The following is a 17,459-nucleotide window of genomic DNA, read 5'->3' on the forward strand; positions in this document are numbered from 1 at the left end:
TAGGTGTAGTAAAAAGTATTTTCATTAGAAAATGATGTGTTAAGAAACAACTTTTCATTAATTTCTAATGATTTCAGTTAGCATTCCAAACTTTTCCAACTCAAGTTTATCTCCCAGAAGTGTTATTTGGTGAATTTTGAAACTACATTTCAAACTTCAAAAATTCAAAGTGAAGTTTTAATTTTACATTTTAAATTTGGATTTCTTATTGTTAGTTATGTGTTTCATGATGTGTCAATAATTTACAACATCTACTGTAGTACAATTCTAATTTTCACTTTTCATTTTTAAAATTGTCAAGGGCAGCTGATACTTAAATGCAAGTTTAACATTTTATCTAATTTTCTAGGTCAACGTGTCCCCTCTTTGTATTGTAATGAAACAGTTTGACACGTTAGCACTGTGATTTAAAAAACAAGGAGATCACTTAGTGTGTTATTAGCGTGCTAGGCATTTTCAGTCCCCTTGTGTTAGCCGGAGTCTTTTTCTTGACCCTGAAAACCTCTGATTCCCTAATTAATAAGACAAGTGCTTATATTCTTTCTGAGATCAAAGCTTCACCTGCTTCTGTTGCTGGTGGAACAGTTTGATATGTTGACACTTTGATACAGAAAATAAGATGAGCTGTTGTAATCTGCACTAAGTAGCAGCTGCTCATGTAAAAATAACAGAATGGCTAGAAGTTGGATGTCATAATGTGTCACAACATGACCTGCTCTATCATGCCGTGTGTACTTCTCTTATTGATATGATGTGTAAAATGTAAAAGCGTTAAAAATAGAGTAAGTAAAACCATTGAAGAAATTTTTTTAAAACGTTTTTCCAGGTTTTTTTTCCTGCTTATTTATTCTAATTCATAATGAAAGAAGCCTTTATTCCCCCTCCCAGTCTCCTGCTGCCCTGAGAAGACACCTGACCTCTCACTGTCCAGCTAGCCCTAATATCAGCAGAAACATACTTCTCCCCATGAGAAATGGGGGCAATTCTCAGTTGTCCATTTGTGGCTAGACTCCAGATAACATGGGACCAAAGGGGCGGAAAGACATCTCATTGCAATCTTTGCCCATTATATAGCCCTACCAAGTGTAAATGATTGAGTCCATAAATTGCAGAAATGACCTTTGAGACTCTCTTGACTTCTTATCCAGCCTTCTTCTAATCCATAGGAATATCCTGAATCATAGAAGCCACGCTCTTGGTAGCAGCTATTACTGAGTTAAGGAATACCTGCACGTTAACAGTCAAGCCAGAGGACAATGCTTTGGGTGGGAAGGATGTCACTTCTAATTGGGTTAATTATAATCTCATTAAGAATAAAATAAGAATACCTCTTCTACAAGAAGAGTACTTATTAAGCAAGAAAGTTATGTCTTAGAAAACAGGAAATACAGAGACAAATGAAAATTGCCAGAGGTTAAGCTAAATAGGCCCTTGGAAAGGAAATTAAAACAAACAATAGTGTAACGACTGAAATGAGAACAAGGAAAGAGGAAATGTGCCACCTGTCTGAGAATGGCATGGAGATCAAGGATAATCCGGATTAGGTCCAAAAGCCTGTGATTTTATTATTTTTTTTCTCAGCATTGGGCAATGATGGTGTCAACTATGAGGACAGGGTTAAGAAAAGTGAGTGTATGGAAATGGAGTACATTGTAGCTGTTCAATAGGTTATTGTGCTGAGATTGAGATAATGGATGGTTTTCATCCCCAATTCTGAAAAAGCTGGTACTTGAAATTGCGGGAATGATAATAAAGTTCTTTAATAATTCCTATGAGGCTGTGTACAGTGTAACATGACAGGGAATTAGCAGAGGCAGCATCTATATTTAGAAGGGCAAAAACCATAATTCTGAAAATTGTAAACCAGTTAGTCTTTATTGTGAGGCTTCAGAGTAAATTTGGAAGGGGAATGTTTTTAAGGCATGGATCCATCAACAGTGGATTGAAGTACAACTTTCACCCAAGTAAGATCATGCAAGAATTCTTCTTTGGTATGATAACCGGTTATTTAGACAAGGTAACTTGTTAAATATAAGCTGACACATAAGCTTATATGTGGTGCCATATGGAAAATTATTAATTACAGTGGAGAATGGATATTGTCATTTTACAAGCACACACAAGCTTAATGTGGGAAACACTGCTCGCTGTTAACTGGGTTCACCTAGCATCTCTTGTTTGGAAGGATGGGCACGTTTTGCTCATGTCTGTCTGCAAAATGTCATGTACCCATGAAGGAGATGAGGGATTAGACAAAGGCAATAAGGAACTAGTTAGCAGGAAGGCAACAGCAAACAGCTTTGAAAGGAGAAACGTTAAGGTCCAAGGATTTCACTAGTGGAATTTCTCTCCAATTTCTCACCAATTGGTGCTGAACCAGTTTTCTTTAATGCTGTCTTTGAGAACCTTTGGCATGAAGAGCAACAGCGTACCAACAAAGTTGCTTGATGATGCAGAGCTGGGAGATGTTACTAATACAACGTTGGAGATATTATTAATACAAAATAAGTTCAAGCTACCGTGCAGAAAGATTGGAATGGCCTCAAGTACTGAAAAAATAATGGAATTAAATGGTACCAAGCGTAAGGTATCATCAATTAGTGGAATTAAATGGTACCAAGCGTAAGGTATCATCATTTCAGGATGAATAAGAATGTCCACTGTTAGCTGGGTAATACCAGTGGGCAGAAGATGACTGTGAGCAAAAGGGATGCAAGAATGCATTAGGTAAGATGTTTCCACTAGAGTTAGGATGTACTGCTAGCAGAGCGCTGATGACAGTTGGGTTTGAATTGATCAGAATGGAGAGCCTGCTTACTGAGAGCTAACAGAAAAGGTTGTGTGTTTAGCCTGTGCAAGGAAGAAAAAATAGATGCTTTCTATAAATATATATAGGTAGAAATATGTATGCTCTCTATAAGTGAATGAGAAAGCAGTACAAGGACAGAGCCATGAAGCTTTATTACTCAAGTTCATAGAATGTTTTTTTCCTTCTGTTGGATGTTGAAAAGCATTTAGATTAGAGTTGAGGGTGCTCATGTTTGCGCTAGAGGAACTAGGAAGAGGTAAAAACTAGTTTTATCCTTTGTTTTCATGTGCTGAATTCTAGTATTTTTCCAGGCTTTGCATAGCATTGTTCTTTTTAATATTTTGAAACAAAAGCAACAACAAAATGATCAGTAATGAGATTTTCTTACTTGAGATCTAGCTATTTTAAATTTGATATGTAGCAATTAGTTTTTAGATTTAATTTGAAAATGTAAATTTTCAACAAATAACTTTGCTAAAGTGCAAAATGGAAGAAGTGTAGAAACAGGACTTTTGCAGGAAAGTGGCGTGGGGGACAGAGAATGGGGAAGGATCTATCCACGTTAAACCAAATATGAAAGCGTAGGCACTTGTGGACAAAACAAAATTGTGAGAAAGAGACCATATTGCAGTGATCAGAATACCCTTTCAGGGATAAACAGGAACTTCACTGAGGGTGACCCCTGTACCAAAGTGGTGACCGACCTCACCTCTATATTGACCTTTTTTTCGGGAAAACCTCTGCCAGAGGAACCCGAGTGTAATTCTTTTTCTTCTTGTTGCTCCTTCTTTACTCTGCCTTCCAAAAAATTTCAATCAAAACTGATCCATTTCTGTGAAGAGTTCTGATTTCCACAGCTTGATGTTTTCCGAAGGAATAATATTTTGTTAAAAAGTTCCCGAGCAGCTATTGTTATTACTAGAGGTGAGCTCATGTAGGATTTTTGCCATGTGCACTATGGATGGATTTCAATATACATTATAGAAGTCTTCCAAATGTTTTATAGTAGTGGAGGCACCATTATTTTAGTTAGCAATTTAACTTTGTGATGGGCACTGTTTTGCTTTTCCTCTTCTAGCAGAGGAAGACATCTCTCTTTTGGAGAGTCCTTCATTTGTGTTTACCACTCTTCAGGCCTGTGAATAGTGGGTCGTTTTGTCGCGTGGCTGCATGCTGTGCACAAAAAAATGCTGTGCTTGAATTTTGTTGGTCTCATGCAGCTCCCTAGTATCAACCCCACTACATGCTACCGAGGAGGTTAGCAAATGCCTACTTCTCTTCCCTTCAGTTTTTGTAGCTGTGTTTTTTTAAAAACCGAAGCACCTAATTCTGCTGTTATTTTTAGTGGTGCAAACCCAGATGCAAACCCAGTCAAATTAGCGCTGTTTTCTCTGCTGAAAAACTGGCATAAATAAGAGTCTTCAGACTCTCGTGCCTTCTGACTTTTGTCCTGAAAAGCGAGTGGAACATAAGGTGTATTTTTTATGATAGCTCTCCAAAGAGACTAGCCGTTAATCTCTCCGTGAGTAGGTGTGTCAGCTGCAAACATTTCCTTCCAGTCTACCATTTCAATCACACTTCACAGTACACTGAAAATTGGCAAGGATGTTAATTATTGGCCTCTAGAACAAACCACCTACTTTGATTCAAGCGTGTTTTCCAATTTTTAAGAATGTTGTTTCACCTACAGAACAGTATAATTACAGAAAATAGCTTGGTTTGGCTAACATCCTTGTGTTCTGTGAGTTCTGCTTGCAAGGCAGCAAGCAGCACTGAGCAAGAGGCTCACCTGCAGAGGATTTTAACCTCTTGCTGACAGGAGTTAGGGCTTGCCAGCATCCAGTACATTGTTCTCAGTATCAGAAGCTCTAAACCACTGTCACTCAGAGGTTAAACATTAACGCTTTCTGGTTTTAAAGCTGAAGGAGTCCTCCATATAGTAAGAAACTTTGGTTTTATTCTCCAGGGAACTTCCTGTTAAAATTTTATGAAAGTGTGTTACAGGAGCAATTACAGCAGTGGGTCCTGTACCCCCAATGCAAAACTCTGGGTGCAGCGTGACACGCTGAGCAGCACGGTGCAGAGACTGGTTATGTAGCTGCATTTGTGCAATGCGGTGTTTAATAAAATTTGCCAGGAGTCAGCCATGTATCCAGGACATGATTAATCAACTCGTAGTATAAATTGCCCGTAGATGACTGGGAGTTGACAGTAAACAGTAAAACACCTGCCTTGAAGACTTACAGTCTTAACAGACAAACAGGAAACAGAAGCAAGTGGGAGCCCTGTTTTAGGAGAGAGATTTTTGAAGCACACAGAGTCGTTCACGATTATACAGCGAGTCGAGGAGAGCTAGAGGCTGAACTCTACATTTCCCTTCATGTGTTCATAGCTCATGTAACAGGTCGTTAATTTACCAAGAAACTTTTCTGCAATGCTGTCCTGTAGAGTTGGCAGAATCCGCAGTCGGCATTTCTCACACATGTGCCTCTTGGTTTGAGGCTCTACAATTTGTACAATTAATAACTTACACCGTGAATTAAAAACATTGGAAAGCAGCCCAATGCTCGGGCTCACGTGTCAAAGAATTGCTGTGCAAGCCCAGTCTTATTTGTTGTTCCAATAATTAATCATCTGTTGATTTTGAGATAATTTATGTGGTACCTGGGCCCTCAAGGGTGTCCTGCAGTGCTATTGAAACTGGACATTTTAAACTTAATGGTGATTAAGCTGTAGAGTCATATTAAATATACACGAGCGCTTATTTCTCCTACCTCCTCTTTAACCATAAGGCTGTGTTGGGGCTGGCTACCTTCCTGACCTTACAAGCCACATGCTGCAATTTCCATAATGGCCGTGAGTCACAAGCCCTTCACAGGGCGGTGTGAGCAAACAGCGGGAGGGGGAACATCCGGGAGGCTTCACGGGTGGGAGATGACAGCAGTTTCTCAGGGATTCCCTCGCTGCACTACAAACCAGATCCTGGGTGAGAATGCAGCCGGATCCCAAAGCAAGCCGGCGGTGCCGGTCCCAGCAGCCCCCGCTGGCTCATCGCCTGCCGCCGCTCAGGGTGTGGGTTCTCCGGCAGCTCTCCTGCTGGTAACATCAGCACAGGAGCTGCGCTTCACAGCCGGAGAGCCACGTGCGGACCAAGAGTCACGCATCGGTAGTTTGTGGCTGAGTGCCTTGCTTCACTTCACTGCCTATATGTTGGTCAACAGTTTCGCACTATAGGAATATTATATCAGTATGAAATATGTTTGCTGAGAAACATTTGGCTGAACTGAAGAGATTTAACCTTAGCCATTCACAAAGTTTACCATATACACGAGGGAAGCCATTCAAAACATCATCCTGCTGGGGAAAAAAAAACTAGAACAAATGGCAAAGCAAGAACAAGAAAGTGGTTTTTCGTAAGAATTAAATAGGCGGTATTCCAAAACAGTATAACTTTATATATGTAATTATAATGCAGCATGACTGAAATGAATGCACAGAGGATTGTTATGTTTTCAGAGGAATGTGGATATTCTGAATAAATTGTTTATAATTTGTTTATTGTTTTGCAGGCAGAGTTGATAGCCTTGCAACAAGAAAAAGAGGCCGCTCTTCAGCAGTGCAAAAAATTAGAAGAAGAAATCCAGACATTGCGTGTTTATTACAGGTAAAATAATTAATACTAGTATAAATCAGTGAGTCATAGGGGAAATTTTCTGTACTGTGTCTGACTGTGAGTGAGGAAATGGCCTTATCAAATAGGTATTTGTTGGAAATGTGAATACATCAATGAATCAAGGCCTGCATTTCTGCTTTGCTGCTCACCAACCATCTCTTTGAAATACAAGTCCTTTTCTTATAGCCTAAATTTTCTATTAGTTTTTTCTAAGAGAAGGAGAAGATTGCTGGCAGTTGATTCTCATATAAATGAAAAAGCTGTGTCGTAGCAATGCATTCACTTAAGAACATGAGGACAAAAGAACCAGTTGACATAAGTGCTTGTTTCTTCCCTGGTTGTTTGCACATACCTAACTTAATCAACATAGATTTTAAAATAATAAAATCTGTATTTCTAAACGACTGTTTTCTTTTCAACCCCAACATAATATGTATGTTTTAATTCCTTACATTCTGTAGCAGTACGTAGAACGAGAGAAATGGCCGTTCTCTCATTAGTTTAGGTGGGCTGCACTGAACATTTGCTTGGATCAGTGGGTTTTAGTCCCTAAGGAAAAGCTCTGTGTGGTCCAGTGAAGGAGTTAGGTTGTTTTATGGAGTGATGTTGGGTTACAGCTCTCATTTCATCCTGACCTCCTGTGTGAGAGGGGATAGAGAGCTGCCAGCAGGTTAAAGGCAGGAGAATTGGCATCAACACAGCAGAAAATTGTGAATCTGAAGGCTGAATGTCTGTGATGAGGGATGTGGGCTGCAGAGGTAAATAATAAATGTAGTGTGAATATTATGTTCATTGGAAATAAAGAGGACTAGTTAGTTATGACTAAAAAGCATTTGCAGTAGCAGAACTGTGTATGTTGTCAGTGTTTCAGCATTTACAAGTGAAAAATACTCGGGTTTCTAGAGGTTTTTAGAGTTTCCCCTTCTCATTAAGTTTATTAAAACCTTGGAGGGAAGTTTCAAAAACAACTTTTGTTCCTAAATCTCATAGGCATTTATTTAAAGCCTGTTAATAGTGAATAGAAACCCCAAGCAATTTGTGATTATTGCTTTTAATGAATTTGGTCAGCATTTAGTGTGTGCACAAATTATGGTATGATTTAACAAGCTAGAGAGAATTTATTATAGTGCCCTCATTACTCACTTAAATAGGATTTGTAGGATAACTTAAAAACAGAAATGCAGTTTTTGTATTGATATTTCAGAAATTAAGAGTTTGCTTGTGTTGGTCTCTGTGCATTGCAGGAGATTTTTCACTGACTTTTGAGTTATGTTTTTGAGAGAGTGTGTCAAGTTTGCACTAATATATAGTATTTAACAAGAGCAGTAGACAGCAGCCTCAGTTTACTGATATAGATGCTTTGAATCTCAGAAATATTAACAATAATGACTTGCAGAAATCACCATTAAAATGTACCACGTTGTTAACTTACGGCCCTTAATTTGGACAGGCAGAATTTCGTTGTAAGTTTGAGGATGGTATTTTGCAAGATTTAGTCATAAGGTGTGGAAGAATATCCCCTGGGGCGAGAACTATTGTATCACTACTAAGTTATACAAGTTACATAGTAGCTCAGAACATCAAAAATGAAAGATTTTATCTCCTGCCTCATTGTTCTTAGAGGATGGGTTTTTTTGTAATGCATTCTGAAGTGGACGCTCAGAGGCACACGCTGACTGAGGTTGGCAGGGACCTCTGGAAGTCACCTTGTCCAACCCCTCTGCTCAAGCAGGGCCACCTAGAGCAGTTGCCCAGGACCACACCCAGATGGGTTATGATTATCTCCATGAATGGTGACTCTACAATCTTTCTGTATAGAGACACTGTCCAACCATGCAGAGACACGGCTAGGAAAGCCAAAGGCCACCTGGAATTGTTGTCTTTTACATCCCTCACAAGGTTCAAGAAATGCTTCTCTAAGTGCATAAGTAGCAACGTTTGAGGTCGCATGCCTATCTTTTGCCTTGGTTAGAAAGGAATTGCACCATTATGAGGATTCTTATGAATAATGTAACATTTTGGTTATAGTTTCCCATGTATTACATGAACATCTGGAGCTTCTGTCATGCAATAGTGTGGCGGTACTTTGAACACGTGCCAAATGAGGTAGATGAAGATAAGAAAGTAGGGCATGTGTGCATAAAGGTTCGGGGACTGTGTCAGGCCAAGGGTGGGTTGGCCACAATAATCATGAATGACAAAATAGAGTGCATTTCCCAGGCCATCCCAAATGAGTGAAAATTTTCTCTCTGTTTTGTATGTGGAGGCTAGTTAAAGAATGCTTGTGTAGATGTCTTCTTGGTTTCCTTTTACTGCTTGCTATACTATGGTAATCTAGAGCAAGCACAGAGTGTTTTTCAGGTGGTGTGTTCTGGACTGAGGTGGAAGTTTGATCTAAGTGAGTTACCTAGACGGTTTGCTGTTCAAGACTACGTTTCCCTGGACTTATTTCCCCTTTGGACTTCAGAGCTCCCCAGTCAGCAAAATACAGGTTCCTACACATGCTCCACTCCTCATCTGAACTGTAGAGCTGCAATGAGACACATGATTATACAGGGTGCACATCTCCTTCAGCTACTGTTCTCTCATTCCTTTGCCAGCTTCTCCAAACTTCTGTCCTCTCTGCGGTGCCAGCATGACATCAGCTTGGGAATTTTGTCTCCATGCGGTGCCTTTTCCTCTTTTTGCTCTTAGGCGTTCCTTGAAGGATTTTCTCACACTTTTCTTCTTTATTTCCTTGTTTTAACTGAGATTTCTACATCATCCTTTAACTTCAGAGAAGCAAATTTAAGAAAAAGAAACAAATACTAGAGGCTAACATTAAAGCGTACAAGGGATGCCTAAAGCCATGCCTTAACACAACCACATTTTAGGGGTTTGGTCATCAAAGGAAGGACTGTGAGCATATATTAACAATTTTTTAATGCATACATGTGTAAACAGTAACATGAAAATGTGTATTTTTATACTGATTTGTCTTTCACTAACGTTAGTATAATCCAGAAAAAAAAATCAAATATCATTTTATTGTGCAAAATCAGGGAAGAGATATTTAGGTCCAGAATATCTGTATGTGTGAACATGCAACTGTGTGTACACGCAGACATGCTCAAAGGAGGAAACAAGTAGAGACCTTCAGGAAAAAAATCGATTTCCTTTTTTTTTCTCCAGAAGAAAGATTCCTGATATCTAGAATGCTGCATCCAGTTTTGGGTCCCCAGTAAAAATAAGACAACTATAAATTGCAGTGAGTTTGACAGAGGACCAGCAAGTATGGTCAGGAAGCTGTAGCATTTGCACTGGAAAGGGAGATTGAGGGTAATGCTCTTGTTCAGCCTGGAAAAAGAGAATTTCTTTTTTTGGTGGCTTCAATGAGACCTAACAGCAGCCTGACGGCGTCTATGAGGATGTTATCAAGAAGGACAGGCTCTTCACAGTGCTGCATGAGAAGAGGGTGAGAGACAACAGACTTGAAACAAGAGAGTTTCAGTCTGGTTATAAGGGAAAACTTTTTCACCATGAGGGCTGCCCGTCACTGGAACAGGTTGTCCAGAGACATTTTGCTCTCTCCATCTTTGGAGACTTCAATACCTGACTTGATAAAGTCAGGAGTAACCTGGTCTGATCTTATAGTTGATACCATTTTGAGAGGGAGGTTGATTGGACTGGAGACCTCCAGAGGTCACTTTCAACCTGAATTTTTCTACAATTCTGTGATCTGGTAGCTGCTGCAGTTTGAAGCCATTCTTTTTTTTTTTTTCCAACTGTGAAAGAAGTCTGTGTTGTAAACCACACTTGTTTGCAGATGAAGAGGAAAGTGAATCCCAGCTGAAACTGGAGTTTCATGGAGGGCCTGAAAGACTTAAACCAAAATTAAAATGACCTTTTGGGGAATAAATAATGGAACATTGATTTCCATATGAGTTTTGACTTTCTGAAAAGAAAGCACATCCCAGAAAAATTCCAGCCTCCTTTAAAAGGAAAGAGAAGTGAAAAGGAGGAAAAAGAAAAGGAGGAAGACTCTAGTACAGATAGAAGAAGAGAGAGGAAGTTGGCTCTGAATAAAGTTGAGCAGGTTCTCTGCTTCTGTTTGTTCTTCTTGTGTTGTTTCTGTGTCATGTCTCAAAAGGAAAATCGCATTTTCTGGATAGTAACCCAAAAATACGTATCAGAAATGAAAATTTGCATAGCAGTTAGGAACAGTATAGAGTTTCTAGCTTACTAATATAGTTGTTTCAACACAGTACTCTTTAAGCTAAGGATTAATGCAAATCATAGATCCTCATTGACCAAAGAAGGCTATATCCAAATAATCACTTTTGAAGTATGTGGGAGTGTTAATCCCACTACCTTTCTCACATAGCTCTGCTCTTTGAACATCATCACAAGTTTTTTATTTGCATATTTTTCAGTTACATGGTGCATCCATTTTTATAACCAGTTTCCTTCTATTTCAATAACGCTTCAGAAGTATACTTCTACATGTTAAAATGCTGACAAAGACACATGCTATTGCGTACTGGTTATTTTGACATATTAGCTAAAACAGTACAACTGTATATGAGAAATATATCTCTTTATAGGGAAGTGCATATATATTTTTCCTTTTTTCCTTTTTTTTTTTTTTAAGTCTAAATTATTTCACTGAAAAGCTCTGGCACCAGGAGTTTTCACAGGCAAATAATTTGAAAAAAAAAATTCTACCTAGTACAGCAAAAAGTAAGCCTCTAACTTATCAACCTCATTGCAAAGACAGATAGGAGCAGTAAAGGGCTGTCCTTACTTAAAAGTATGCTTTTGATAGGTTTTGTGTTGGGGTCACATGTAGTGATGCTTAATTCAATAAAATTATTGTTTACTCTCCAGCTGTGTAAGATATGTACATCGGTGTTAGTTCACACACCTTTGAATGAAGCTACTGAGGATAAGAATCAGTATGTCCAGGCTCTGCGGTAAAATTTAGGGATGCTTTTAGTAAGTTTGAGTAGTTATTTCAATGACAATTGAGGAGGCTCCTTTGTGATTTAATCAAGTGCTCTAAAAGCCATATATTTGCCAAGTCTGATGTTCACAGGGGAGGAGGGACAGTGAAAACTTTTTGCAAAAAATCTTTATCCAAAGGGTTCGGCCAGTTTGCTGTTGAAATGTGTGAGATGCAGAAATAGCTGCAGGCTGGAAGTCACAATGGGAAGAAACATTTATCGCAACGAATTTCCTAGTGAAAAGACATTTGAAAAAGCTTGCAGTGTTAAAATGAAATTTGAATTAGAACTCTTTTTTACTCTCCTGAAGTTGAGATGAAGTAAAGGTCTGAAAACAAGGTCATAGTAACATGGAGAGATGGAATTTTACTGGCAGATGCATGTCAGTCTGCCATTGCAGAGAATTGGAATTATAAGTTGGAACCAGCATGCAAGAAAAAGCTTATTTTACAGTTATGTGACAGTTTTCAATAATGAAATAGAAGAGTATCTTCAGTGAAACCCCTTGTAATAGTAAGTACTATGACCTGAAATATTTTTAGAACCAGACATTCAGTCAATAAGGATAGCTTCTCCATCAGAACTGCAGTTCTGTTGCTTCCTAACCAGTTTTATCAGTTCTAAAAAGTTATAAACTGTTGAAGAAGTTTAATAAAATTTTAATCTAAAAGCTTCTAATGCTCCTGATGCTTCAATTAAATTGGAATTCATTTTGAAGTGACACAAGCAAACAGTCTAAACAACAATTGTTTTTATGGAGGTCCATGTATTTTTCCCAAAGTCTCTTGTAAAATGACGTGGAGGTTCATCTTTTTAAAGATTGAAAATTATAGACATGAAAGAGAAGATAATCAAGAGATTTTTATTATTTCCTCAAATGAAAGACTTACAAGCACAGGGACAAACGCAATTTTCATTTTAATTACAGAACTAAATCACCCTATAACAGGAGAAATAGACGAAAAAAGATGCTTTGCAAGGCATTGTTTGCAGTCCTTGAAAAAAAGGGTGTTTTCTATTCAAGCTCTGAATACAGTGGTGTGTTTTTAATTTACTTCTCTTGTATAGTTTCATGGCCGATGTTACAGAATACAATACTCAGGTGGTACCATTTCAGTCATGCTCCATGGATTCTGTCCATGGATATATAAAGGTGTAATTCTTGCTGTTGCACTGTTCCTCTCGTTCCAGTTTTAAGGGCTATTAAAAGCTATAAATTATTCTACCTAACATGTCAATAGTCATCTTCTTGTATTCTATGGGGTTCCCAGCCACTGCAGCAGGAAGTCAGAATACAACTGCCTAAATACTCAGTCTCCCGTTCTCTGACTGACCCCTGCTCAAACGTTTCAGCCTGTTTGTTCTGCCATCTCTCAGTCTTTTTCAGAGATTTCTCCAGTCCAGGTTTCTCTCAGGGGGGCATGATGTGTAGCAGAAGATTGGGCTGCTCTAACATCCAGCTTCCCAGTCCAAATGAACTAGCACCCGTTTACAGTGGGATTAGTGAGGCTGCAACCACTAGTGCCGAGTGGTGATCTCAGTCCTTCCTCTAAAGCAATAGCAGGATACCTTGAGCACCTGCCGCTGCAGTTTACCTCAGAGGACCGGTCTTTTCATGGCTGGTTTTTTATCTCGCTTTTTCAGTTATGGCCGTTGGCTCATTTTCCTGCTCTTTTCATCCTATCTGCTCACTACTATTCTGGCAGTTGCTGTCATTGTTTCAGTGTTAGTTGCTTTAGGCATAACATGGTATAATTACAGTCATTAGGACGAATAATTGGATGATATCACTGTAAACCTACTGTTCTTTTTGCAGAACAATTTTGGGGAGATCAGGGAGAAGATGGCAGTTGGGTTTTAAGTATTCTCTGTCCTTGCAGCAGTGACTTCTGTTTTATCCAAGAGTTTCAGACACCTGACATCAAACATAATTTTTGAGCTAATTAAATTTCCCACTTCCAAGCAGAGGAGAAATTCTCTGTTGTATCAAAGAGATGAAGCACTTGTATCTATTATACAGTGGGAGACAGTGTGACATGTCTTCTTGTGAAGGAACCTAACCCACTGCAATTTGATACAGCCCAACATATGGAAAACAATGACTCTGTAACAGAATGCTGAAGTTTTTGTTTATCTTTCATTATTATAAAACAACTCAGGCTCTATCCAAACTATATTTCTTAGTTTATTCTCTACGTATAAAGTCCCACTGATTTCTGTGGGAGAATTGGACGTGCAAGGAACAGAGATTTAGCCTTTGATTGTGGTTTGGGTTTGTGGGTTGTTTTTTTTAATGTGCATGCGTTCTTCTTGTTTGTTTATTGAACTGAGTGCTGAAATTAGTCAAAAATGGGTGAGTTTTCTTGTTGTCTTTTAAATCAGATTGGTTAAAACTACATCTTCTCTGAGCAACCCGTGAAGGTTTCAGTGAATTTTAGTCCATTTGTGGGGGTGAGGGGAGGCAACACCCTTGTAATTTGGACCTGGGATTTAAAATCTGCAGGTTCAAGCTTCTTCCTCTGTGATGGTGCCACTTTCCAGTGGGGTGCTACAGCCCCCAAAGAATTGGGATTTTAGGTTGTTGGGTCTTTCTCACTCTGTAGTCCCATAAACATTTTCCCACTGGTAAACCCCTCTGTCTCCTTTCCCTTTGTGTCCTTATTGCTTGTGCGATCCCAGCTCTTGTTAGTGTTACAGGAGATAAAAGCCCAGGGTCTGGGGACTGTTTCATGAACTGGGTCAGACAGGTGAAGGGGGGAAACACACCAGTAAGCTGCTCTGCTTTGTCAGAGCAGCCATATGAAGTTTTACTGGTGCTACTGAGACGTCTGTATTTCACAGTGTCTTGGTGCAGGTGAGCAGTGGAGGCAGAGCCCTACCTTGTTATCCTTGTTATCCTTATGTATTTCATACTTTATTGGAATTATTATCCTCTTACCTTTACCCCATTCCCAGACTTCTTTTTCTCTAGCCTGGATTTGATTATTGTCTCTCCTGCATTTGCTCTACTTTCTAGCAACAATAAAGTCAGAGAGACTGACTTTACAAATCAGTGGATAGGGAACTTTCTGGGGAGTACAGCAGACCAGACTCACACCTGTGCTCCCATTAACATTTGACCGTTTGCACAGGAGAGGGATGGCAGAGAGAGACTCCAGTATATACTATAAGCTTGGTGTTTGTGGTGCCTGTTTGGCAGGCAATGAAAAGGCATAGCAGTATTTGAACCTGTTGGGTTCAAATTTGAAAATTTTCCCATCTCACTGGGGAAAAAAAAAAATTAGCATGGATAAACAATTTCCCACTCGGCTGTAGTGATTTACAAAAACTTCGAGGGAGAGGAAGCACCGAACTGTCAGAGATCCCAGCCGCCTGATGGAATAACAAGCCACCCCACACCATCCCTGCAACCAGCACGGAGGTGAATGCAGTACACAAATTGCCTTGTGCTGCTGTTGACTCAGGCATGGATTGGTCTGACCTACATTTTATGAAGTCTTTGTGCCTAATGTTTCCAGGCTCTGGCTCTTGGCCTTCAGAGGTGCCTTGCCAATAGGAAACACTAAGCAGCAGCTCTGAGGAGGAACATGGGCAGCGTGAATATGGACTGAAGTGCCTCAGTCGCTCTGTGATGCAGTTTTAATTTGTACCATGTACTGTACTCGGTCTGCTACTGCTTCTGTTATTGGGTGTGTTATATTGGCAAAGTTTCTCAAGGTTTTAAGACTACTTGAGGACCAACCACTCACTTGTGCCAAGCACATTAAAACTGGAAGCAACTCCTTATACTGTCTTGCATCAGACTTGAGCAGACTTCCTCCCTACCTATTTGCTGTTGTGGGGTAACGTGAACTAAAACAGTGCTTACCTCATCGATTTTGTGTGATGGACCTTTTCAGATGAGTTTCTGCTCTTCTCTAAGAGCAGGGATTTGCTTGACAGAAAGGAATTCCTTGCCATCAGATGCTGATATGGTCTCACGACTCTGTATACACAGCCCTGCTAGCTTTCTGTTAGCAGCTCGCCTTCTCCTGGCAGATTCTTTCCCCTTCTCTTTTACCTCCACTCTCTGTGGTTTTCTGCTATGACTTCCTTGGTTTCTCAGTGAGCTGAAAAGTCTAGGAAGTGTAATTTTCTTCTGTGCTTTTTGGAATAAGTACATAGCTAGTGGCTTCTAGGAACTGTTTTTCGATTTGTTGAAGCCTAATAAAAGGAAGGTTTAAAGTCTCTGGAAGAAATACCTGCGAACAACTGACTGACTGCTACTGATCAGTTGGAGTAGATTATTAATACAAAGTATTCTACTCCTGCAAAAATACTTGTAAAAATTAGGACAACGAGATCCGTAGAGTTAATATCTATTCTGTATAATGTAAGGATACTCAAAAGAAATGTTGGAAAATCTATGAAGAGCGTATGCAGGATTATGAAATCTGTTGTCTGCTAGAAAGGGTGTGTGACCAGAGGCTACATGTTCTGCTTCTGCCATTGAAATGCTGGATGAATATAGATTAATCACATCATTAAACTCTACTTCAACTTCTTTATTTGTATAAACTTAATAAGAAGTTTTACCGTTTTCCACAACACCTTTAGAGATCTATGACTATGAAAATGCAGGTACTCCTGCTTTAAAATGAAGGAAGGAAAACAGATGCAGGATAAGAAGCAGCCCTCTCTAGAGCAAGTTAAGGAAATACAGGAAAACTGTGTGTGTAATAAGAGCTGTTTGAAAGACAAATTTTCCCATGAGAAGTTTGAAAGAAAATCTAAAACTGCAAAAAAAGAATTTGGCTTGCCCTATAAATATTGTATGAAAGGGAATTTCTTTTGTTATGAATATGATATTTAGAAATAAAGTAATAACATTGTCAGGAGGACTTTAAATGCCATTTCTTTTTTGTTGATTTTTCACAGGACATGTTTTTATGTTAAAATGTCAATTCAATAATAAAAAAATGTTCATTTTGATGTGTTTCAGTTCAGTTCTCTTGAGCTGAAGAACTGAAACAAAATAGCATTTCAAGTTGAAATGTCAAGGTGAAAGAAAAATTTTCACTTAGAAATTTGCCACAGGAAGCCAGCATACTTTTTGTGTTGGAATTTACATTTCCCAACAAAAAGAAAATTAAAATTGTTTGATGAGAAGACTTTCCACATGAGCAATTTTCAGCCAGTGCTAGACGTAACATTGCTTTACTTACTTTGAGCTTAACCCTGCTCGCAGTGGAGTCAATGGAAAACTTCTGTTAGGAAGTATCTAGGAATTCAGGTGGCAGGAGAAGTCCTCTGCCTGTCGCGAAACACAAGACAGAAGACTGCCCACCCGTTGTGTTTACAGAGAGAGAAGCTGAGAGTAAGATACTTTCTTTATTCAGTTGCTTTTTAAAGTTACAGCTTTTATTAAATTGCTACATGCATGTCATGCTCATGCCTTTTACTGGAATATTTTCTGGTTTTACATTCCTTCCACGATCTGCTTTTCTAACTATTGTGATAGAGGCTTGTCTTTTGGAAGCTGAAAGTTTTTAGCATTGTGTCCAGCGTTGCATAATGATGTGTTACTCATCTGGTATGGATAATTCTTCCAGCATAGGTGTGAAGGCTGTCATTTTCAGAGAGGGTAGGGAGTGACTTGGAAGCTTCACCCACAATTTTCCAGTGAAGAAGTGGGCCTGCTGGGATTTGCACAATTCTGAGCCTCTCAAATATTTGAGTAAAATGTAACACATTAGTAATAGTTTGCTTTTATAAGCTGCAGTTCATATGGTCATGACAGGAAGGAGAACTAGCACAGAGCAGTTGGGGTTTTTCCTAGCACCACCAAGAAAGCATGTAAGCAGCGGTACAGAGCTGCTGTCTCACTAGCAGAGAAGCTTTTCTGGCTGTGAGTTTGGAAGGAAAAGCCACAGAAGGAGAGGGAGGGAGTTGCACTGAGTGAATCATCAGTGGTATATTTTCTTTGACAGCAAAGTGAGAATAAAGAAGCTCTTTC

General features: G+C 39.2%; 1 protein-coding gene across 1 annotated transcript in view; it reads left to right on the top strand.

Moving 5' to 3' along the window:
- The window catches only part of MIPOL1 (mirror-image polydactyly 1), a 158,667-nt gene that overhangs the window by 102,941 nt on the left and 38,267 nt on the right, over positions 1 to 17,459 (top strand). Inside the window, exon 10 of the mRNA XM_009887017.1 lies at positions 6,379 to 6,473. Within this exon, the coding sequence (XP_009885319.1) occupies positions 6,379 to 6,473 (95 nt within the window). The remainder of the gene's footprint in view (positions 1 to 6,378; positions 6,474 to 17,459) is intronic.

This window comes from Charadrius vociferus, unplaced genomic scaffold, assembly GCF_000708025.1.
Source record: "Charadrius vociferus isolate BGI_N301 unplaced genomic scaffold, ASM70802v2 scaffold14, whole genome shotgun sequence".
NCBI classification, from domain to species: Eukaryota; Metazoa; Chordata; class Aves; order Charadriiformes; family Charadriidae; genus Charadrius; species Charadrius vociferus.